The sequence below is a fragment of the Uranotaenia lowii genome, chromosome 3 (assembly GCF_029784155.1).
Source record: "Uranotaenia lowii strain MFRU-FL chromosome 3, ASM2978415v1, whole genome shotgun sequence".
Taxonomy (NCBI): domain Eukaryota; kingdom Metazoa; phylum Arthropoda; class Insecta; order Diptera; family Culicidae; genus Uranotaenia; species Uranotaenia lowii.
This window is the reverse complement of record NC_073693.1, coordinates 96,067,797-96,093,729: the sequence shown is the minus strand read 5'-3', so window position 1 is coordinate 96,093,729 and position 25,933 is coordinate 96,067,797. Positions and strand designations below refer to the sequence as shown.

At 41.9% G+C, this 25,933-nt stretch overlaps 4 protein-coding genes across 4 annotated transcripts; 3 read left to right on the top strand and 1 right to left on the bottom strand.

The window, feature by feature from the left end:
• Window positions 1-173: 173 nt before the first annotated feature.
• On the top strand, window positions 174-3,360 carry LOC129752449 (uncharacterized). The gene is made up of 2 exons (XM_055748227.1): window positions 174-252; window positions 1,874-3,360. Exons 1-2 carry the CDS (start codon window positions 174-176, stop codon window positions 3,358-3,360), a joined length of 1,566 nt encoding a protein of 521 aa, XP_055604202.1.
• Window positions 3,361-7,036: 3,676 nt separating this feature from the next.
• On the top strand, window positions 7,037-7,834 carry LOC129752448 (collagenase-like). Its single transcript, XM_055748226.1, has one exon. The coding sequence runs from the start codon at window positions 7,037-7,039 to the stop codon at window positions 7,832-7,834; it is 798 nt and encodes a 265-aa protein (XP_055604201.1).
• A 4,789-nt stretch (window positions 7,835-12,623) lies between these two features.
• LOC129752447 (collagenase-like) lies at window positions 12,624-13,427 on the bottom strand. Its single transcript, XM_055748225.1, has one exon. The coding sequence runs from the start codon at window positions 13,425-13,427 to the stop codon at window positions 12,624-12,626; it is 804 nt and encodes a 267-aa protein (XP_055604200.1).
• A 3,690-nt stretch (window positions 13,428-17,117) lies between these two features.
• LOC129752445 (collagenase-like) lies at window positions 17,118-17,903 on the top strand. The gene has a single exon (XM_055748224.1). The coding sequence runs from the start codon at window positions 17,118-17,120 to the stop codon at window positions 17,901-17,903; it is 786 nt and encodes a 261-aa protein (XP_055604199.1).
• The last annotated feature ends 8,030 nt before the right edge of the window (window positions 17,904-25,933 follow it).

Below are 25,933 nucleotides of genomic sequence, written 5' to 3'. Positions count from 1 at the left end.
TTTTTCAATGCAGAATAAAGGTCTTCCTCTGTTGAACTTTATCATGAATTTCGTTTGACTCGTTTAATTTTTTAAACCATTTTACAACCACCACACAACCGATCCAAGCAGCTTCTGAAAAAATCGCTTTAACTTCGTTACAAGAAACTAGATTGTAACTCCTGATTGTAACAATGCGTACACTTCCTAGCTATGACATCAGTCAACCGCAACCCGTATTCAGTGAACAAGAAGTGGTAGAGATTGATCGCGGTTTAACGCAGCCTTTTCGAAATAAGTAGAATTTCGCAGTGGATGACTAGTGTGTGTGAAGTTTTTCCCCAAAAATCCGCCTTCGAAGCAACGAACAACTGCGCAACATCGTCAACAGCATGCAGCCAGAATGCTTCGTCATCTCACAACCAGAGGGCCAACTAGGATAGTCGATGCCTACGGGTAATCACACGATCGGCAGCGACGCCCCGACGATACGATGAACGAAGAGCGATCGCGAAGCGAGTTCAAGGCCGGTCAAATGCGGCTTTCTGGTGCTGGCTCACTTTGCTAAAAACAGCAGTGTAGGGTATTTCGGGGGAATATGCACCTGCTAAGGGAAATGACCGAGTATGAGGAATACATAAGCTGAACATCCGAATACATTGCAACATATGCTTCGTATTTCTATCTCCTACTGATATTTTGTTTATAATATAACTTTTAATTGTAAAAACTATGGAAATAGTCGATTTTTTACAAACGCTTTTAAAAGCAACCTTTGAAATCATTGGATGTTTAACGCCCCAGTGTAGGCTCATGATGCTCCAAAACATTGGATCAAAATGACTCGAAAACAACACAATATTCACAGTGAAAATAAATTAATTTTGTTATTTTATTCGGAAAAAAACTGAAAAAAAAAATTTCCAAGTTTATCTACACATAAAAACAAGTAGTTTGTTAACATTTCTCAATGAAAAAAGGATTTTTTTTTTTAATTTTTGACTTTATTTTGAACTGTGCCAGTTTCAACGAAATTTTTCTGCTGCTTTTGGCGACAAATTAAGCAAACCAATTCGATTTTCAGTGCACGTTTTTTACTCAAATTCGATCGAAAGTTTTAATTATTATGCATCCTAATGATAATTTAGGACTAAGCAAAGAAGAAGATCGATAAATCATTTCGATAATCGGTCTGTACTCATGGAAAACTGCATTCCAAAATTTAGAATAAAACACGTGGTTTTGTTTACATCTTACCGAACAGCACCTTGAGAGGAGGGCGATTTGTCCAACAACTGATGGGGGCATTTTGATCGGTTATTTGAAATTTAATTAATCTTCAGTTTACAATAAAACAACGCTTTACCACAGTTTTTCATCCATTGATAATTCAAATATATAATTTGAACAACCAATAAAATCAATGGTGAGGATGTTTTAAGAAATCATCTTGATGTAAAAGCCTATTTCATTTGATCATTTTTCACAACTTTAGTGATGAATAGCCACCACAAAATTGAATTTGATTGTTATTCGTGTTTAAAAGAATATCTGGTGTTGATTCTTACTAAAATTACAAGGTATTGATTTAAAGAACACATTTGTGTAAAAAGAATTCACTTAAAACTTCGTAAATCTTCAAAATTTATCAAAATATAGTCGCTGGCATTTTACCTCGCAAGGGCATTATGGACAGAAGTACCCTACACATAATAAACTAAAAACTTTGTTAGTGCAAATAACAGCCAGACACCAGGTAAGCCAGCCACCGATAATCCGCCATTTTGTTCTCGACAAAAAGGACGCGCGCTAATGCCAGTGTCTTCTTTATACAGGACCCCTTTGTTTTGGGACAAAAGATACTGTGAACGGAATCCCCTTCTTCCACCAATAGCGACGGGAATAATTCCCATTTCAGTGACAACGGCTCCAGATCGGCATCAGAACCGCTTGATTTCATCAAAATCTACTATCAGAACGTCGGTGGTATCAATTCCTGATTATCTGCTTGCTACTTCATGTTCCTGCTACGATATTATCACCTTTACCGAAACATGGTTGAACGATCACACTCTCTCCAACCAGATCTTTGGATCCGATTATTCAGTGTTCCGCTGCGATCGAAGCTCCCGCAACAGCAGAAAGACAACAGGTGGTGGGGTATTACTCGCCGTAAGGTCCAAATTCAGAGCCATGCCAATCGATGATGAATCTTGGCATAATCTTGAGATGGTGTGGTCCCGCATCGAACTCGGCGACCGGAAGCTTTACATTGGCGTACTATATTTGCCTCCTGATCGCTCGAGAGACGTTACCTTAGCTAAATCATTCTCACGCTGCATTTCTAAAGTAAGCTCTTTCTGCGCTCCAGAAGATGACATAATCGTCTTAGGCGATTTTAACATGCCAAGTATAAAGTGGTGTTCCAGCCAAGCTAGCTTCCTGTATCCTGATCCTGAACGCTCCACTTTTTCGGCTTCCTCGAACATTATTCTAGACTCTTTGAGTACAGCAACCTTACGTCAGATCAACAGTGTTGTAAACGAGAACGGCCGGATGCTTGATCTTTGCTTCGCCAATGACGGGTTCCGTTTACCAACTATCGAATCAGCACCTGCACCGCTAGTTAAAGTAGGCCCACATCACCCGGCTTTACTGATTACATTTAATATCTCTAGATTGTGTAACCCCGCTGATAAACTCACACCCTTCTACTTGGACTATAAGAACGCCGATTTCGATATAATTTCTTGCGTACTGGCCACTATAGACTGGGAATCCGAACTCGAACTAGCTAACCCTATGGCTGCAGCCGAAACTTTCTCGCACATCCTCAATTACGTAATCGACCGTCATGTGCCGAAACGCACCGCCAATGCTTATCCTCGTACTCCATGGGCTGCAGCAGCTTTACGACAACTGAAAGCGACAAAAAGGCGTGCCCTTCGAAATTTCAACATGCACAAATCTCCGCATACCAAGGAAGAATATCGCAAACTCAACTCTGCCTATAAAAAAGCCTGTCAACGTAGCTATCAAAACCATCTTAGTCGAATTCAGCAAAATCTCAAGACTAGCCCAAAATCCTTCTGGAATCACGTTAAGAATCAGCGGAATGAACCTGGAACACCGTCCTGCATGTTCCTGGATGGCATCATGGCGAACTCTGACTCCGGAATCTGCGATCTCTTTGCCAATAAATTCTCAAGCATCTTTGATAAATCTTCAATAACCGACGACGAACTGAATTGTGCCATCAGGAGTGTTTCACCACTGGGCTTTTCTTTTCAACAGTCGAGGACACAACCATCTCCAAAGCAGCCACTAAGCTCAAAAACTCCTTCTCTACGGGCCCGGATGGGATACCAGCTACCTTCCTGAAGCGTTCTGCCTTCTTTGCTGACTCCTATCAGGCTTATCTTCCAAGCTTCGCTTGACCAGGCCACCTTCCCCTCACTGTGGAAAGAAGCTTACATGTTCCCGGTTCATAAAAAAGGAGATAGGAAAGATGTTAATAATTACCGAGGAATTTCAGCTCTGTGTGCTATAGCCAAACTTTTCGAATTGGTGGTTTTAGATCCCATTTTCATGTTCTGCAAGCACAACCTCTCCAACGACCAGCATGGATTTATGCCTCAACGCTCAACTACAACTAACTTACTAACCTTTACCTCGTATGTGCATGAAAGTTTTGCAAAGAAATCCCAAACTGATGCCATCTATACCGATCTGTCTGCCGCATTCGACAAGGTGAACCATGATATTGCCATCGGAAAGCTCGCGCGTTTAGGATTTTGTGGATCTCTTATTGGCTGGTTCCGCAGTTACCTTACTGGACGTAAATTGACAGTTCGTACAGGTAACTGTTTTTCCAGGCAGTTCTCAGCTTCATCAGGCGTGCCTCAGGGAAGTCATTTAGGGCCGTTAGTATTCCTAATCTACTTCAATGACGTGCTGCAACTCCTCGACGGACCAAAATTGGCGTATGCCGACGAGGATGTGAACTTCCTGCAGAACCAGTTAAACCTCTTTGCCTCCTGGTGTGATGCCAATCGCCTACCTTTAAACCGTGATAAATGTGTAGTAATATCATTTTCCCGCAAACGACGCCCGTTCTCAGCCGTTTATTTCCTTGGAAACGATGCAATCTCTCGAGCTCAACACGTGAAAGATCTTGGTGTGATCCTCGACGCGCGGCTGGATTTTAAGAACCACACCAACTATATCGTTGACAAAGCCTCCAGAAGCCTGGGTCTTCTTTTCCGCATGACGAAGGACTCTAAGGACGTCTACTGCCTGAAGAGTCTTTACTGCAGTCTGGTTCGATCGATCCTCGAATATGCTTCTGCGGTTTGGTGCCCATATTATCAAAACGGTTCTGATCGCATCGAAGCCATCCAACGACGTTTTTTTGGGTATGCCCTTCGACACTTAAAATGGCAAGACCCTTTTCGACTTCCCAGCTACGAAAGCCGCTGCCGCCTGATCGACATCGACACGCTGCAAGCCCGCAGGACCGCCACTCGTGCTTCTTTCGTCGCTGATCTGCTTTCATCAAGAATCGACTCTCCCGCACTTTTGGAAGTTCTTCCACTTAGCGTCCGACCTCGTGGTTTGAGGAATCGGGATCTTCAGCTCTTCGTTCCTGTTAGACTAAACAATTACGGGGCCAACTCTGCAATAATTGGCGTCATCAAGACTTTTAACCGCTTCTCAGAACATTTTGATTTTGACGTTTCGAAGATTGTATTCCGAAGAAGAATGCTTAGTGTTCTAAGTTCAGTGTAGATTTGTATTTGTAGTTAGTCTCTTAATTTTTAAATATCATTTGGATCAATATATGATCTGTTGATTTAATAATAAATAAATAAATAACCGCCACAACCACGGTTAACCCCCGAGCGGAAATACCGGTCGATTATACATCCCCGAACCTTACGAATCGCGCAAGACGGTGGACCACCCGTTACTTGAAAGGCCACTGTCTAAACCAATCAAGATCGACGCTGTATTCGAGGAAAAGGGGCCGCCATCGTCATCGGACCAGTTAGTTCACTTGCTGACTCGTCTACAACGTCAGCCTTACCGACACCCGCAGCAGGATCTGCAGAATCCACAAGGGCTTGGCCCTCCAGGTATCGTGCCATTATTGTGATCGTGCAAACTAAAGAGTTAAATATACCGTTGTAAAGGGAAGTGCAATTTTGGGGTTTTTCTAAGTGCATTTTGGAAGCTCCCTGCGACTTTGTTTGATAAGCGTGCCGCCCTGAGGTCTAGAAAATGACTCTCTTAAACGCCGGTGGAAGTGGTAGGTTTCATACTTTCACAACATCGCTGATTGTAAAAATAGCTGCTTCGCTTATCACACCTTTGTGCATGATTTTCAATCGATCGATCTCGGAAGGTACTTTTCCTACTCCGTGGAAAATCGCATCAACCTCACCGATCCATAAGTCAGGAAAATCTCATTGTGTGGAGAATTACAGGCCAATATCGATTCTTTGCTGCTTTTCCAAAGTGCTAGAAGTCCTGATATACGAGAGAATCTATTCAGCAGCCACTCCAATACTCACCGATGTCCGGCACGGGTTCATCAAGAAACGATCAACCTTGACAAACCTAATGCCAGCGATTTGCATGCTGGAACAGGAAAAAAACTGCAAGTGGATTCAGTATAATAAGATTTCGCCAAGGCTTTCGACAAAGTACCTCACAGAATCGTAAAAGTTTTCATGATCGATATGGATTTCGCGAGTGGGCAACTAAATGGCTGTATTCGTATCTGCTGAATCGTCAAGGCTTTATTATCATTCGTGGCACTCACTCCTCCGTGTTCGACATGCCGTCTTGTGTTCCGCAGGGTAGTCATCTTGGACCGCTCATCTTCGTGATTCTTATTAACGACCTGGCAACATGCCTTCAGTCGCCGAAACTGCTGTTCGCAGATGATCTTAAAATCTACCGGACCATTGATTCGATTTTGGATTGTGTTACGCTTCAGGAGGACGTCGATCGATTATTAGTATGGTGCGGATTACACGATATGTAAGTGTATAAGCTTTTAAAGAACCAAAACCACTGTTATCTACGACTATGGTTTGAGTGACATCTCTCTCACACCTCTCTCGAAAGAGTAACTTTCATTAAAGACCTCGGAATAACGTTTGACCAAAAGCTCTCATTTGTTCAATACACCGCGACCATTGCAGCCAAAGCCTTTGCTTTGCTCGGTTTCCTGCGTCGGAATACACTCAGCTTTGAGGACCCGTAAACAATTTTCGGCTCATTGGTACGCAGTGTTCTGGAATATGCGGTACCAGTCAGGGCACCCTACCACTCTGTCTACAGCGAAAAACTAGAAAGGATTCAATTCCTCCACTACGCACTGTGACGATTGCCCTGGCAAGATCCCGTACGGTTACCACCCTTTTCTGAGAGGTGTGCCTTGCTATCAATGACGTCTTTGAGCCAAAGAAGAACTTTTCTACAGCGCACCTTCGTCTACGATATCTTGACAAATGCCGTTGACTGCCCGCATTTGATCCAGAGATTGAACATATACGTTCCAGCCGTCGACTGCGTAAACAAACCATGTTTTGGCTGCCAAGAAGCAGGACAGTCTTCGGACAGAATCACCCCCTTTTTCGATATTGTGAAGTTTTCAATGCTGTTTCTCACTTGTTTGACTATCATGTTAGTGAATCGAAGTTTAAATGTGCAATCCGTGACGTCATCTAACTTAATTGCTGTATAATTTAATTATAAGTTAATCTTAAACAATCTGTCTGTATGACAAAAGTCAAAGACTTCAGAAATAAAAAATAAATAAAGATACACAACTTGCAATCTACAGAGTTACCGTATATGCGTTTATCTTTATTTGTTTGTACTAGAATTTGGAAAATTTGCATGGAGCTGGCAAATGCATTCTAATCGATTCGGTGCATTGGACAAATTATTTTCTAATTGCTTTCTAATCAAAACTAGAACATGCTAATAGGCTGAAGCCGTGAGCTGCATTCGTATCAGCAATGTCTGAACTTACACATTCTGTAAAATGTCGCGAACAAAATATGTTCAAACGCTAGTGCTGCTCATATCAACGATCGGATCCATTCGAGCTCAAGGGAATCCTCGAATAGTGAACGGAGAAAACGCAGAATACGGCCAGTTCCCGTACCAGGCTCTGCTTCTGATTCAATTCCAAGAATGGCGTGCACTTTGTGGAGGAAGTCTCATTTCAACCGCATGGGTTCTTACAGCAGGACACTGTGCGGAGGATGCTCTTTCGGTAACAGTGCGACTGGGAATGATCAACCGAAACGGCACCGATGAGGATGGATCGGACGATGGCAGTCTGGTGCTCGTATCGGAGGATTTGTTTACCCATCCAAATTATAACTCGGAAACCCTCGAGAACGATATAGCGCTGATTCATCTACCGGAAAATGTGAAATTTACTTATCGGATTTCTCCAGCGGAACTGCCCATCGGTCACGACTCTTACCAGGGACGGACTGCAATTGCCAGTGGTTTTGGGCTCACCAAGAACAACGGTAAACCAGCCGATAGACTGCAGTACGCTGTCATGGATGTGATTAGCAATACGGTGTGCACTGCAACCTATCCGGGAATAATTCGGTCGACAAACATTTGTACCATGGGACAGAAACGGAGTTCAACGTGTAACGGGGATTCCGGAGGACCGTTGACTCTGGAAGGCGAAAAGACATTGATCGGGGTGACCAGCTTTGTCAACAGATTTACTGAGTGTGAAATGAACTATCCGGCAGGTTTTGTGCGCGTTACCGAATATGTAGACTACATTCGAGAGGCTACTGGAATGGGTGCTTGATGTTTTGGCAATAAAAACTAGTATAAATTCATATTACACAAAAAAAGCCAAATTAATTTTAAATAATCTTCAATGTTTTTTTTATTCAAATTTTTTTTTATTAAGGCTTAATTACTTTTTAATGAAAGTTTTCACTGACCGAGGGTCATTTGTCTTAATATTAGAGGAAGGTTGGAAAGGGTTAGGGGAGAGGGAAGGGAGTTGAAGGGGTTTGGGAGGATTCGATTTTATCTGTTCCATTTGGCTGGGGGATCCATTTGCTTTTTCGCGACAAACGTCCGACGATTGCGCTGGAGAGGGTTGAGGGGTTATCCGTTTCCGAGGTGCGGATGCTGGTTTGAGATGTGTAGTGATTTGATTTGTTCGCTTCTGTTGTGTTGGTTATTGCTGTTGTTGAATTGCTTCCTTCTGTTGAGTCTGGGCTGGTGGTTGAAGTTTGCTATTGTTCATCGTTCTCGGTTGGTGCTGGTCCATCGTTCTTACAATACTGGCGAATTTATTGGTCCTTTGGCTAGTGAACGGTAGACAATGTGCAACTCGAGACCCCATACACCCAACCTTCGGGTAGTGGTCATATCACCTCTTGTCTGCAACTCCGATTCTCTACCTCCCCGTGGTGCTAGCTGGGGTGCGAGCAACCTTAGCGGAGATCGGGTACCCTACCCCGGTGGATGCTTTGGTCGCATGCAGACTGAGTCAGGGGGCTTCGTTCGCGTCTGTTCTCCATGTCAGGGGCGGCGTGCGGAGTGCAACAACGTCCTGGTGGTGTTCGGGACCCAAAACTGCAACATCACGACGGTCCTCCTGCGAGATAGTGGGGTTAGCTGCGGGCCTTGCGAGCCCGTGACTACAAAAAACATAAGCAACGAAGAACGAACAACAAATTTCGGATGGAAATCGGCAAAGACCCACGCGACGAAAAGGGACTAGCGATTGGAAACTTGGAACATGGAACTGCCGATCTCTAAATTTTGTGGGCAGTACCCACGTGCTCTCCAACGAATTGAAGAGCCGCAAATTCGACATCGTAGCGCTGCAGGAGGTATGCTGGAAGAGCTCCACGGTACGAACGTACCCAGATGGTCGTGCCATCTACCAGAGCTGCGGCAACACATACGAGCTTGGAACAGCTTTTATAGTGATGGGAAAGATGCAAAAGCGCGTGATCGGGTGTGCCGATCAACTCACGAATGTGCCGGTTGAGAATCAAGGGCCGGTTCTTCAATATCAGCATCATCAACGTGCACAGCCCTCACCTCGGAAGTACCGGTGACGACAAAGACGAATTTTACGCGCAGCTGGAGCGTGAATACGACCGTTGCCCAAAACATGATATCAAGATCGTCATCGGGGATTTCAATGCTCAGGTCGGCCAGGAGGAGGAATACAAACCGACAATTGGAAGGTTCAGTGCGCACCAGCTGACCAACGAAAACGGCCTCAGACTTATTGATTTCGCCGCCTCCAAACGAATGGCCGTACGTAGTACCTTTTTTCAGCACCGCCTCCCACACAAGTACACCTGGAGATCACCGTACCAAACTCAATCACAGATCGACCACGTTTTGATCGACATCCGGCACTTCTCGGACATCATCGACGTCAGATCCTGTCGGGGCGCCAACATCGAGTCGGACCATTATCTGGTGATGGTGAAGATGCGCCCAAAACTCTCCGTAGTAAACAACACGCGAAACCGGCGCCCGCCTCGGTTAAATATCGCGCGACTGAAGCAACCTGAGGTCGCGGCAGACTACCCGCAATCGGTCGAAGCAGCGCTGCCGGCAGAGGGCGAGCTTGACGAAGCCCCTCTCGAGGACTGTTGGGATACCATCAAAACAGCCATCAACAGTGCTGCGGAGAACGTCATCGGTTATGTGGAGCGATCTCGACGGAACGACTGGTTCGACGAGGAGTGTAGGAGGGTGATGGACGAAGAGAATGCCGCGCGGGCGGCAGTAGTGCAAAGAGGCACCCGTCGAAATGTGGAAAATCACCGACAGCGGAAGAGGCAGCGAGTTCGACTTTTCCAGGAGAAAAAGCGCCGCCTGGAGGAGGAGGAGCTCGAGGAGCTGGAGCAGCTGCATCGTTCCCAAGAAACACGAAAGTTCTATCAGAAACTCAACGCATCCCGCAAAGGCTTCGTGCCGCAAGCCGAAATGTGCCGGGATAAGGACGGGGGTATCCTGACGGACAATCGTGAGGTGATCAAAAGGTGGAAGCAGCACGTCGATGAACACCTGAACGGCGCACATGCAGGAGATCAAGACGGTGGGGGAAGGTACATCGCCGGCGTAGCCAACGACGAAGAGGAGCCACTCCCAACGATGAGTGAAGTTAAGGAAGCCATTCGCCAGCTGAATAGAAACAAGTCGGCTGGGAAGGATGGCATCGCAGTTGAACTCATCAAAATGGGCCCGGACAGGTTGGCCGATTGCCTACACCGGTTGATAGTCCGGATCTGGGACATAGAACAGCTACCGGAGGAGTGGAAGGAAGGGGTAATATGCCCCATCTACAAGAAGGGCGACAAATTGGACTGTGAGAACTACCGAGCGATCACTGTCCTCAATGCCGCCTACAAAGTGTTGTCCCGAATCCTACTCCGCCGCCTAACGCCACAAGCAAACAGATTCGTGGGAAGTCATCAGGCCGGCTTCATGGAGGGACGGTCTACGACGGACCAGATATTCACATTACGGCAAATCCTCCAAAAATGCCGGGAACACCAAGTCCCTACGCACCATCTATTCATCGACTTCAAAGCCGCATACGACACGATCGACCGTAACGAGCTATGGAAAATCATGGACGAGAACAACTTTTCCGGGAAGCTGATCAGACTGATCAAGGCGACGATGGATGGAACGCAGTGCTGTGTGCGGATTTCGGGTGAATTGTCGAGTTCATTCGAATCGCGCAGGGGGCTTCGACAAGGTGATGGTCTATCCTGCATGATGTTCAACGTGGCGCTAGAAGGTGTTATTCGACGAGCGGTGGGCGAAATGCGGGGCACGATTTTCAACAGATCCAGTCAACTTATCTGCTTTGCCGATGACATTGACATAGTCGGCAGATCATCTGCGGCGGTGGAGGAGATCTATCGCAAGCTAAAACGCGACGCAGGAAGGATTGGGTTGATGATTAATACGTCCAAGACGAAGTATATGCTGGTCTACGGATCCGAGGCCGACCGAGTTCGCTTGTCCAGTAATAACAAGGTCACGATCTACGGCGACGAGCTGGAGATAGTCGAAGACTTTGTCTATCTCGGCTCACTGGTGACCGCAGACAATGACACAAGCCGTGAGATTCGGTGACGAGTTATCAGCGGAAGTCGTGCCTACTTTGGACTCCACAAGCAACTGCGGTCGAGAAGACTTAGCCCTCGCACGAAGTGTAACCTGTATATGACGCTTATTAGACCGGTTGTTCTCTACGGGCACGAGACATGGATATTGCTCGAGGAGGACCTGCGTACACTCGGAGTTTTCTAGCTACAAGTTTTAAGAACCATCTTTGGCGGCGTGCAGGAGAACGGAGTGTAGAGGGGAAGGATGAACCACGAGCTCGCGCGACTCTACGGCGAATCCAGTATCCAGAAGGTGGTGAAGGCTGGCCGGATACACTGGGCAGGACATGTTGCGAAAATGCCGGACGACTGTCCTGCAAAACAGGTGTTCGCTACGAATCCGGTAGTAACGAGAAAAGCAAGGGCGCAACGAGCAAGGTGGTTGGACCTGCCGAATGTGGGATGTCCGAGAAATTCGAGAACGGTTGCCATGGACCGAGCAAATTTTAGGAATTATGGTCATCAAGTTATGTTTTGAGACGATAGACTATTAAAAAAAAATTGAGAAATAATTGTGTGATAGTTGGTCTACCATACGCAGGAAATTTGATTGAAAAACATCATTAGAGTTATGGAAATAGTGACGGAAGTTCCAAATCGAAATGACAGTGCTCGTTCTCCCATTTCTTTACAATTATGAACGGTACTGTACATTAAACTAAGCTGTGTATATATTGAGAAATATTTTGAATAGAATATGGGTCCAAAAACAAAGTGTATTACTACTTTAACCGACAATGTGAATGCTTCTCGGCTTCAAAAATTGAAATCATTGAGAAAGATTTTTCACTATCGGTAGTTCGGTAGGAGTTGGTTTGCAAGACTTCAGGTTATTCATTAAATCTCGTAAATTCTATTACCGATTATTTTACTTTTTATAGCAGGTTGCGAAACGGAAGCTCTAAATGAGTGTAGCAAAATAGAACATTTCAGTTGTTTATGTAGCGTTTATTTATTGGAACTGTTTGGTTTTACTGATTGTTTGTCGTTTTTCACTCTTACACTAAGTTTTCGAACCAGCTTTTAGAAAAAGAAAGTGTTTAAGTCTAAACCATATATCAAGGTATAAATTTGTTTTTTACTGAATCTGATCAATTTTTTCCATCTATGCTGGTAAGTTTTTTGAAAAGAAGCTCTTTCTATTGAGTTTAGGCACTTTCGGGATTTTTCGCTAAAATCTGTTTTCCTAGAAATCCCTAGAATTCCTATTACTGTTTAATAAATTAGAAATAGTATAAATGTAATAGGTACTGTACCAAAGAATGAAGTTGAAGTTTGTTAAAAAGTTGACTATGTATTTCATATCCATCATCATTAATTTGAAATTTTTAAGAGAAAATCGAATAATAGGCACTATATTTATAATAAATACCATGAAAACAATCAACAAAAAATTCACAAAAAAGTTTAAAGCATTACACGGTTGCCTCAAATTTTTTACCCCAATGTAATAGAGATACCCTTGTCAGCGGTAGCTTCCCTAATATAGTCCACATATTCTGAAACACGCGCAAATCCAACCGGGTAGTTCATATCACATCCTGCCATTCTATTTACAAAACTCGCCACCCCAATAAGGATATTTTCATCTTCCAAACGCAACGGTCCCCCTGAATCTCCTTTGCACGTAGAACTTCTGTTCCGGCCAACCGAGCATATATTGGTCGATCTAATCGACCCGGGATAGGATGCCGTACACACCGTATTGCTGATCACATCCATGACGGCATAGTTCAGACGGCTTGATGGTTTTCCATCGGTTGTGGTTCTCCCGAATCCACTTGCAATGGCAACCCGCCCCTGGTAAGTTTCGTGGCCTCTGGGCAATTCCACCGGGGAAATTCGATCAGTAAATTTAACAATTTCCGGTAAGTGGATCAGAGCTATATCATTCTTGAGAGTTTCCCGATCAAAGTCTGGATGTTCAAAAAAATCGTTGGATACGAGCACCAGGCTGCCATCATCTGTATAGCTTCTGTCAATAAGTCCTAGTCGTACTTCAACTGCAGAAGCATCATCGGTACAATGTCCAGCTGCTAGAACCCATCTGTCTGAAATGAGGCTTCCTCCACAAAGTGATCGACCATCAGGCATTTCAAGTAAAAGTAGAGCTTGGTATGGGAATTGACCGAATTCCGCGTTCTGGCCGTTCACTATTCGAGAATCGTCTTCTGGTCGAGTGAAACCGATCACCGATACGAGTAGCACTACTAGCGTGTTAACAAATTTGTTAGGCGACATTTTACTGAATGTTAAAACAAATTTAAAGAGCACGTTGTTAGCTGCATGTTCCAGTTACCATACGATATTATTTATAATTTATTTCCTCAGCCTTTGATTTGACAGCTTTAAATGCAAATAGTCTAGCAAGTTTTTCAAATGTTTTGATCGTTGCATAAAAAACATGGGACACAGTACCTACAAGAAAAAGTGGTGTGCTTGACGAAAATTTGATTTGATTTGATTTGATTTTCCCATTTTCCCATACATTAATTGTTGCAAATTTGTTACTTTATGAAACGAAGGGTTTGCTTATGTGCCCTCGTTTTTTCACTTTTTTTAAAACTATGTATAAATCAATATAAATTTAAAAGTTGCAACTTATGGGGATTTTTTTATATCTGATAATTTTCCCCGGTGGTCTTCAGGTCTTCCCCAAAATTGAAAATTTGTTCCATTTTAACAACACAAATTCTGTAACGAAAATTTGATCAAAAATCTGTGAAAATTTTCGTCACAGAACAATAAATTTTCTAAATTTTCACAGATTTCACAGATTTTTTAAATTTTGTACTCTTTTTCGAAATAATAAATTTTTAGTCCATATTTACTATACATTTCTAGCTCAAATTCATGACAATGCACAGTGGTGCAGAACATCAATCTAGCTGTACGAAATTAATAGCGCCCAGGGGTGAAGAGATAGACATTTGATGTCTTCAACAGCATTGTTCAGTTTTACATGGAGCATTTTCTAATATAAAAATTTTTGCCGAGGGGTCCACCAATAGCGAGATAAAAATGCTAACTTTTTTGTTTTTCAAATTAGGGCTTTGATGTTCTCGACAAAGTTGTTTATCTGATCAAAATACATAAGTTTGTTGAACATGTCAAAGTCCTATCACATCACCCTGAGGAGTTACAATCAAAGTAAAAAAAATATCTTGAAAAAACAGTCAACCGGTTCCAAGTAACTGTATCCAAGTAACTGTATCCAAGTAACCGATTTAACAATCAATCCACTTTTGTCTTTTCGTTGTGTCATAAAATTTAATCGAATTTCAATGTCTTTTAATAAAACAAAGTATATGAAAGAAAACTGCAACACTTTATTAATAAATTAAATGTTTTCAACGTTTTTTCTATAAGTAAAATAGGTAATTTTTATATAAAAAGTGTATTTTCAATCATTCAAATCTCTACTAGTTCCACCGATTTCCCCGCTAATTTCAAATGGAAATGGTTCCGCTTATCGCCAAAAATAGTCACAAAAAAGGAGGTGTTGCGAAAATGTGCACTTTTTGATGTATGAGCCTTCCAAAATTGCCAATAAAATACATTAAATGCTTTCTATAGAGCTTCAGCAACTTCTAAACCCATCATAATGTATGAGACAATTGTAGATCGTGGCTTGTTACAACTTTGTTTCAAAGACAGCGAACCATTTTATCCAATCTACAACATGTCAGGTTCAAAAAACTGTTTTTTCAAGATATTTTTTTACTTTGATTGTAACTCCTCAGGGTGATGTGATAGGACTTTGACATGTTCAACAAACTTATGTATTTTGATCAGATAAACAACTTTGTCGAGAACATCAAAGCCCTAATTTGAAAAACAAAAAAGTTAGCATTTTTATCTCGCTATTGGTGGACCCCTCGGCAAAAATTTTTATATTAGAAAATGCTCCATGTAAAACTGAACAATGTTGTCGAAGACATCAAATGTCTATCTCTTCACCCCTGGGCGCTATTAATTTCGTACAGCTAGATTGATGTTCTGCACCACTGTGCAATGTTATGAAATTCAAACTGTTTATTGATTTGATCTAAGTTTCCAAGTATTGAATTAGTCCAATTTTTGAGCTTTTGACATGTGATTCCAGTAAAATTCGCAGAAAATCGTCACAGAATTTTGGGTCAAAACATTAAATTGCAGAATTTATTTAGTCAAAAATACAGATTTTTTTAAGGCAGCCTTGCTGTATAAGAGATTGCAGTTTTACGAACATTGTTTGTTTTCGATGCAAAAAAAAAGAGATTACTACCCAGCGTATCCGTCCAGCCTTCACCACCTTTTGGATACTGGGCTCGCCGTAGAGTCGCGCGAGCTCGTGTTTCATCCTTCGCCTCCACACTCCGTTCTCCTGCACGCCGCCAAAGATGGTTCTTAGCACTTGTAGCTCAAATACTCCGAGTGTGCGCAGGTCCTCCTCGAGCAACATCCATGTCTCATGCCCGTAGAGAACAACCGGTCTAATGAGCGTCATATACAGGTTACGAATCGTGCGAGGGCAGTTGCTTGTGGAGTTCATAGTAGGCACGACTTCCGCTGATCATTCGTAGCAGAATCTCATGGCTAGTGTCATTGTCTGCGGTCACCAGTGAGCCGAGATAGACAAAGTCTTCGACTATCCCCAGCTCGTCGCCGTCGGTCGTGACCTTGTTATTACTGGACAAGCGGGTTCGGTCGGTCTCGGATCAGCAGGCCAGCATGTACTTCGTCTTGGACGCCCTCTGCTTGCAGCGCTGCATTGAGCGATTGCGCGCAGTCTGCCTCAGGTTGCTTCAGTCGTGAGATATTTAACCGAGGCGGCTGTCGATGATGTCCGAGAAGAGCCGGCTGATTGTAATTGCGTTTGGTACGGTGATCTCAGGGTGCACTTAAGTGTGGGAGGCGGTGCTGGAAAAAGATACTGCCTAAGGCCTTTCGTTTGGAAGCAACGAAATCTATAAGTCTGAGGCCGTTTTCGTTGGTCAGCTGGTGCGCCCTGAATCTTCCAATTGTCGATTTGAATTCCTCCTCCTAGCCGACCTGAGCCTTAAAATCTCCGATGGCGATCGTATTTACGTCGTATTAACGTTCCAGCTGCGTGTGGCGTCTTTTTCGTCACCGGTACTTCCGCGCTGTACACGTTGATGATGTTAATGTTAATGAACCGACTCTTGATTCTCAACCGGTCACGCGCTTCTTCATATTCTTCATCATTATAAAAGCTGTTCCAAGCTCGTGTGTGTTGCCGCAGCTCTGGTAGATGGTATGACTTTCTTGGAACGTTCGTACCATGAAGCCCTTCCAGCATTCCTCCTGCAGCGCTGCGATGACGAATTTGCAGCTCTTCAATTCGTTGGAGAGCACGTCAGTACTGCCCATGAAATTAAGAAATCAGCAGCTCCATGTTCCAAGTTTCCAATCGCTGGTCCCTTTTCGTCGCAAGGGTCTTTGCCGATTTCCATCCGAAATTGGTTGTTTATTGTTCGTTGCTTGTTCGTTTTTGCAGTCACGGGCTCGCAGATAACTCTACCAGCTCGCAGGAGGACCGTCGTTATGTTGCTGTTTTGGATCCCGAACACCATCAGGACGTTGTTATACTTATGGAAATGCAAATTGGAGGCCGAGTGTATCATACTAAATTTGTTCAAGATGAGTTATGTAAAGGTCCAACATGAACTATATACTTCGTAACTTCTCCCTATCTAAATCTAAAGTTTCACCCACCAACCCTTTACAAATTTTCATAACGAAGACTTCACTTCTATCGACGTTTCGAAAGGTTTCGATAATTAATATGAAAGTTCTTATAATTTGATTCGCGCGGGGGTTGTGTCAAATTAAAATTTAATTAGTTATAGACAGTAATTGGGCCCTGATACACAAGCTGATGTAGCGAACCCATATTTGTTTCAGCAAAACATGAGTTTATTCTGTAAAATGTCGCGTAACCCATTCGTTCACTGGCTAGTTTGGCTCGTATCGATTATAGTCGGTACCATTCGAGCAGAAGACGACCCTCGAATAGTAAATGGTCAAAACGCACAATACGGTCAGTTTCCGTACCAAGCTATGCTTACAATAACAAATCCCGATCGCACATCACGTTGTGGAGGCAGTCTTATTTCGGAGAGATGGATTCTAACGGCTGCTCACTGTATTGACGAGGCATTGGTGGTAGAAATCCTGCTGGGAACTATTTACAGAAACCCCACCGATGATGGCAGCCTTCGGCTTGTGTCAACACTTTTAATAGTGCATCCAAAATTTAATCCAGACACTCTTGAGAACGATATAGGTCTGATTCATCTGTTGGAAAGTGTGGAATTTACTGATCGAATTGCTCCGATACAGTTACCAAGTGGTCACCAAACTTATCAGGGCCGAGCTGCCATTGCAAGTGGATTCGGAAGAACCAAAACTGATGGTAGTCCAGCAGAAAGATTGCAGTACGCAGTCATGGATGTACTCAGCAACGCGATGTGTGCTTCAGCCTATCCGGGAATAATTCGATCGACCAATATATGCGCAGTTGGTCGTAACAGAAGTTCCACATGTAACGGAGATTCCGGAGGTCCATTGCGTTTGGAAAATGAAAATGTCCTAATTGGAGTGACTAGCTTTGGAAGTTCTATGGCTGGCTGTGAAATGAATTATCCGGTTGGATTTACGCGTGTTTCAGAATATATAGAATTTATTCTATTAATTACTGGTGATCTGGGATAGAGGCTCTAACTTCATCTTAATGGTTTTATTTATAACATTGTTCATTGGAAAACTAAATTCTGAAATAAATTCATGAATTCTGAAATATTTTGAAATGATATCGTTTCTATAGTATCCTGTTTAGTAAATGGATTTGGTACCGTCAACTAGGGTTTCAACTTCAAAACTACAGATAATCGAACGGCTTTTACATTAAAAGTTTTGAGGTTGATGGGATGGGGCTTAACATTGACAAAGCCAAATAAATTATTGCCGTCTTCAGTTATTTTTAATTACTCAAAAACATGTGTCATTATTTGTCACTATACCTCGAATCGGAACAAAGGCGTAAAAATTATCATAAAATTTTTATTTTATCTTTTTATACAGGATTTTTAACCTAAGGTACACCGGGGTAAGTGTGGACGGTTTTTCGTATAGTTCAACTTTAAAAAATTGTTAAAAAATCAGGAGTGGAGCAATTTTCATAAAACTACATTAAATGTGATGCAGAACATGTTGTTTACAAACGCTGAAGAGATGAGCTCGATAGAAGCAAAGCGAGAAAAGCTATCACGTAAATTGTAATGGACTGCTGGTGTCTTCACTTACCCCGCTTTACGGGGTAAGTATGGACGATAGATTTTCGTTTTGATTTCTCATCAAATTTTCAAAAAAATTGTGTTTTCTTGGTTGAATACGTTATTTTATTGCTCGAACCGTCCAAAATCTTAAAAAAAAAGTTCATGACACTATTAGTAAGGCACTTTCAATAATTGTGTAATTTATGTTGCAACACACGAGATCCGATTTTATCAAAAACACAGAACAAACATTTTACCCAACTTTTCATGATCCGAATTTAGCATTCGGAAGAATTTTAGCTAAATAATACAATTAATGAAGGATGAAGGACAGAAAATTTAAAAAATGTGTAAACATCAAATCTTTTTAAAGCCGTCCACACTTACCCCAGGCAGGGGTTGGAGAATTTTTTTTTATTTTTTTTGTAAAAAAACTCTTTTTTCTTCATTTTTAACCGCCGTTTCTTTTCCTAACTGGTTGGTTGGAATGTAAGGATTGTTTCAATGTAGAATTTTTCATCGAGAGCCAGCTAGTTTACAAGGTGCACATCAACTCGACATCGTAGTTGAAAATAGAAAATTCCAAAAAAAGTCGCTGTAAACATCCGTTATTGTCTGAATCGTATCTTTTTCACAGTTATTGGATAGATTACAAGTAAATTGAACATGCTGCATTAAAAGTTTGAGAAAATAGTGCATGGCATTGTTTTAATAGCCATCGTCCACACTTACCCCGGTGTACCTTACTATTCATCTTACCAAGGCCGGGCCCACTGTGCAGTATTGGACGCAGAGGCGACTGGGGAAGAAGTCTTGACCGCAGTTATTTGTGGAATCCATAGTAGGCACGATTTCCACTGATAATTCGTCGCCGGATCTCACGGGTGGTGTCCTTGTCTGCGGTCACCACTGAGCCGAGATAGACAAAGTCTTCGACTATCTCCAGCTCGTCGCTGTCGATCGTGACCTTGTTATTACTGAACAAGTGAAGCTCGGTCAGCCTCGGATCCGCAAGCATATACTTCGTCTTGGACGTATTAATCATTAACCCAATTCTTCCTGCTCCGCGTTTCAGTTTGCGATAGATTTCCTCCACAGCCACAGTTGATCGATCTTCCGACTATATCAATGGCGTCGGCAAAGCAGATAAGTTGACTGGATCTGTTGAAAATCGTGTCCCGCATTTCACCCACCACTTGTCGAATAAGTAACACCTTCTAGCGCCACGTTAAACATCATGCAGGACAGACCATCATCGCCTTGTCGAAGCCCTCTGTGCCTTTCTAATGAAATCGACAATGCACTCCAAGCACTGCGCTCCATCCACCATCTCGCCTTCATAAGTCTGGTCAGCTTCCCGGAAAAGCCGTTCTCGTCTATGAATTCCCCCTTGCACTACTGACACCCGCGCAACGTTCTTTTCGCCTATCACCCTCCTATAGGTACTCCTCGTCGAACCAGCCAATCCATCAAGTTCGTTCCACATACCCGATGACGTTCTCCGCAACGTTATTGATGGCTGTCTTGATGGTATCCCAACAATCCCAAGCAACCAAAAGTCTCGTTAAAAAGGTCGAACACAGCTTAATCAGCATAATCAATGTGCTGAAGTTCGTTTTATTCAGCCCAAAATTTAAGTGCTTATTGAAACTTTAAAGTTCCATTACAGATTTGAATGGCCTTCTATTCAGCCCACAAGTAAAGGTTTAATCAGCGAAAGCAAAAAAAAATTCTCCTCTCCTCTCTTACTTTGGCCACCACCAGCCCATGTGGTGCTGCCGGTTTCTCGGCATCCATCTTTATTCCTCCCATCACCTCCCTCAATTGATCTTACTTAATTGCTTTGTTTTTAACTTTGTTCGATACATGCCAGCACGCCCGCCAGTTCTGCTACACAATTATTTGATTCGCTTACTCAAGCGATTAAACAACCTAATGGAAAAAATTAGTCCTGGTACCAGATTTGAACCCGATCCTGCGAGATGATAGCCAAACACGCTGCCACGACGCCACGCCTAGATGTTGCCTCACCGGCAGCTAAAATTCGAAGTGGTTATAAGCTTCCTAGAATACCCGCAAGGGCAGCCAGCAGCAGAGACGCATGTTGATTATGACTAAGAAACATTACGAAACGGCGACTAAATCAATCATCCGTTAAAATAATATCGGTTTAAAAAAAATGGAATTCCATGTTTATAACTGTTAAGCTAAAAATTATACAAATTCTTGAGTTTATCTTGAAATTTAATTAATGAATTGCTTCAACTGACTTTCAATGTGTGATAAATTCGTGGTAAGTTAATACAGTTGGACGAAATTTTATAAAGTCAAAATATTTACATTTTTCACAATCAATCATTTGCGAGTAATAAGTTGTTCTGAGTTGAAGTTTCAATATAAATTATACATTTCAACAATTTCCAAACTCCAAAAAATGTTTTATTTATTATATGCCCTTATGTGATGTTCGTTCACATTTCATATTCATTCATGAATTGGCGGACATGTCTCAAAATAGGCTATTTGAGGAACTTCTGTAACTTTTATTTTGAATAATGCGATTGACATGTCACAAAAAAGGCTATTTGAGGAACTTCTTGGAACTTGAAGTTCACAGATGGCTATTAGAGGATCTTCTTTGAACTTGAAGTTCACAGAAGGCTATTAGAGACCTAATTTGTAACTTTTATACTGTGTGGATGCGATTGACATGTCATAAAAAAGGCTAATTAGGAACTTTTTGAAACTTGAAGTCCAAAGGAGGCTATTAGAGAACTAATTCGTAACTTTTATACTGTGTGGATACGATGGACATGTCACAAAATAAGTTATTCGAGGAACTTTTTGGAACTTCAAGTCCATAGAAGGCTTTTTGAGGAACCTTTTGTAACTTTCATGCTTACATTTGAGAAAATTCGGTACCAAATCCCTTTAGAACCTTTGTTCAGCGAAATTCGAACTTTGGAGGCACGAGTTCAAGTAGGTAAGAGACTTTTGGTTGCTTGGGATCCTAGAGAGGAGCTTCGTCAAGCTATTCCTCTGCCGGCAGAGTGGCTTCGAGCGATTGCGCGTAGTCTGCTGCGACCTCAGGTTGCTTCAGATGTGCGATATTTAACCGAGGCGGGCGGCGGTTTCGTATGTTGTTCACTACGGAGAGTTATTGGTGCCTCTTTACCATCACCAGATAGTGGTCTAACTTGATGTTGGCGCCTCGACAGGATCTGACGTCGATGATGCACTATGGGGAAAGTAGTGGCCAAAAATCGAAAAATTTGTTGCGCCACAGACATTAGACCTAGCAAAATTGTGAAAATTGTGGTAAAAAATGCATTTTAAACAAATGCAATTTTCTCAGCGAATAATGGTCCAATTTTTGAATGTAATACACCGTTGGAAAGGTAATTGTCTGAACTTTAAAATGGGTTTGATTTAATTTTATTTAGTCGAAAAAAACCTGAAAATAATTTTTTGTGATAATATGGAACATAGGTAGCACAACATTTTTACAATGCGTGGCAAAAGGTGCACCGAAAATAAGAGTGCTTTGAAAAATACAATAAGGATTGACTCGACAGTCATTTGGATCTTACAGATTACATCGCAGAAACACCTTCAACGTCAACTGGCCACGGACGTCCACAAAAACAATTTGATGACCTTAGTGATAGAAGTAAGCGAAGGAAAACCGTTGAAATGTTTGGCGGTAATGTTGACTCTATAGAAAAGGCTCTTTTAGCAACAAGAAAAATTGCATATATGTAGCCATGGCGATTCAAATATGGTGAATTTGATTGGCCATATTCTCAAAAATCGTGAAAGTGCATCCAAAACGTTTACGACTATCATAGATTCACATGGAATGATGTCACCTGAAGAAGCATTCGAATATTTTTTAGACTGCGATTTTACTAAATATGCATATAAGCAAACAGTGAAAAAGAACCCATCAAGGTTTCCAGGCCGGTTTCGTAGACAAATAATTCTGTATGTATGTATGTATGTATAATCCATCCAACGACCCCCTGAGCTGGCAGGTATGTTATGCAAAAGAGCCAATATTAATGCGTTTGATTAAAATTGTTCAATCGCGGGTGCTGGTGGTGTTAGCTCTATTGAAATTCCAGTAATTTCAGAATGGCACCTGCACATACCGAGGCTACTTTCATTGCCAATAAGCCCCGCCCAATCATAGCTGCATGACCAAATGGGTCCTGTAATTATGATTAGCCTTTCCTTCTTTTATTGTTGACATATCCAGAAACTTCATAAATATAATTGCCAAATTATATGAACTTAGCCCCCTAATACGTCCAATAAAAGATACACATGTATTTAGTTTACGATTTCAATTATACATACCGGTAATTCAATGAATCAATCTTACCTTTTTATGGAACCAAAATCTCACCTTTTATCTTACCTTACCTTTAAACATTTCACATAAATGTTACCGTAGCTTTAGCCTCATTCCCGTTTCTGACAATACCAGACGTTCTCGGTAAGTTCTCCTTGATTCATGATTCATAAGGAGATGTTCTCCTCAATTTTCACAACCTTCCATTTAACTCAAATGATTTTTATGGAAAACAGTGCGAGCAAAAACAAAACTTGTACGCGTTAAGCGGAATAAAGAGTTCGTCGTGCATCTTGAACGTGTGCAAGAACTTTAAGCATGAATGATTGCTGAATTTCCTCCCTTCTTATCTTCTATGTGCAAGTAACTTTAGGTGTGTTCAACAGAACTCAATCGAAATCAATTGAAATGGATTGACAGCTGATCAGCTGTTTTTCCAATTGACTTCGATCGATTTCTATCAGGCTGTGTGAATGAACAGCCCGACACTAATACTAATGCGCTTAGTTGTTGTCATTTTCTAATTCAGCTGTGTACTTTTAATGCCGAGGTAGCGAGCAAACGAATTGACTGCTCAACCTATATAGATTGACCAGATAAAGAAATGCAAATAAAAAAAATAGAAGTAAATTTTAGAGGGTTCCAGCCAGTGTCTAACGCCATAGAGATAGTACATCACCCCGACGGTCCTGCACCAGGTCATAGCGGTACCAAACTTAAAGCCCTGACATCTCCCAGAAGTTGCAGGATCTGCCCACATAGGCGGGAATGCTGCGGGAGAGGCCCCTTAGAGTCCGGACAAGAAGAAAAAACGCGTAACTACGCTCTCCTCAAATGATGGTGCAGGAGGCTGCGTCGGAAGCAGCATAAAAGGAACAAAAGACGTAGCATGGGAGGAGCATTAAGTCAATTTGTGGAAGCACAGGTGATGGTTACGATAGGGCAGATAGGAAAGCATGAGAAATAATAATAAACAAAAAAGAATATTAATTGAATGGTTTATTCAATTTGTGTGTATGTTTCTTTAACAGTTAAATTTCGCATAAAACTGTCGTTTTTTTTTTCACCCCCCGGGCGGGGGCTCTGTATGTCTGATGACGATTAACACAGCACTTCTAGCACAGCACCGCTGACACGACATCGACCGCCATCACTTTCACTGGTACAGCACCACCGACTTAGAATACCTGCACAGCACCACCGACCCAGAATGGCTGACACAGCACCACCGACGAGCACCACCGACCAGCATAACTGACACAGCACCGCCGACTCAGCACGACAAGCACAACATCACCGACTCAGCACACGACAGAGAACACCGCACCGAATGACACCACTGTCATTTCTTCTCATAATTTTGCCACAACAAACCAAATCAGCTGTTTTTGACAGTAAACAACTGCATGTGTGGTAGTGTGATAGAAATCGATAGAAACGAATCCTGCCTCTGAGCTTGATCGTTTTCGATTGGTTTCGATCGATTTCGAATGGCTTTATTGAACGACATTGGCTGAGTGAACAACCATTTACCAATCGAAATCGATTGAAACCGATTTCAATTGCCTGTTGAACACGCTTTTTGTCAACGACGCGTAGTAGGCTGCGCTTTATAATGCATAACACATTACATGAAGATTTGCCCTTCTTCAAGCCATCAAACTTTCCTACCTGGACGGCACGACAGCAAAATCGCAATTTAATCTTCATAGTTAAGAATTTCTATTTTTTCTCACTCCACCACTTTAAACTTCTTATTTGCTTAAAGACATTCATTAATTAAACACTCATTCTTCTCAAAACACACACAAACGGCAGCTTTATAGCAATTTTTTCCCTTTTCAAATCTTCTCAACACAGCGGATTGGCTATTTTTATAAAATAATCTACATTTTTTCGCAGTTTTCAAAGCCATTCCACATAATTCGAAAAAAAATTCCGGAATGCTTCTCCCACTCCGTCGCACAGTGGGGCCGACCTGACCAATCGATGGTCAAAACCTCATAACTTTTTTAAATGAAATCCTACTGGTTTGAAGTCTTCTGAAAAGATGTTCATCTGATCAAAATCTTTAATTTGATGTAATTTTTTTTCATCTAGATGTTGTTAAATTTGATCTAGATAACTTTGTTTAGCAGATTTTCCTTATCAACTTCAAGGCTACTCAGTCGATCGGCGTGAAAATGATCATGTAAGGGTTTTAGGACCATTAAAAAATTAAATGATGCTTTAAGATCCCTCACAAGAATGGGGGGTCCCCATACAAATGCTACCTGAATATCTAAAAAACTCTTGAATAAATAATTCAAAAGGACCCAAATTTGTCAAGAAAGAAATGCATGATATTTCAACGCTAGTTTGAGACCAATCTCTTTTCTGGAAGAAGGAGATTTCATAGAAATGGTACCTAATTTCTACATTTCAAAAAACTTATCAAGCAACCACAAAAGATCTAACAACTGGTAGGAACCTGACAAGGAACAAATCAAGCAAATTGAACCAAATTGACCCAATTTGACCTCTGAGCATTTCGGGGTACGACAAAACGTTTATTATGATGGCTTAAAACTCATTCCATCTATGAAACGAATGCTTCCATACAAATTAATTATGACAAATATGAATGGAATTTCGTTCTAAGTGTCATGTCAGTGTGATCAGTGGTAACCGAACAAATAAGTTCAGATAATAAAGCCATAAACTCATATTGGTACCTTATATAAGTAGCTAATGGATCAAGTAAGCTGTTACTCAATATAACAGCCAAAAACATGGTTGCATTGTTTTTTTTTTAATATCCAAACATTAATTGTGTAAATAATTTCAATTTTATTTTTGAGTAAAACTTTAAGATCTCTACATTTTATAGAAAAAAATGTTGAATAAAAAATTAAGTTAGTTAACAGATAGGTACCGTAAAACGGGGTAACTTTGATCACCGGGGTAACTTTGACCCTCAATAAATTTTTCCACACATTTTTTTACGTTTGAAACTTACTTACTTACTTAATGATCCCGCGCCGATCCTCCGGTGCATAGGGCCGTGGTAAAAGACCTCCACTGCTGACGATCCGGAGCCAGCGACTTCACCTGGTCCCAGTCAAGATTATCGT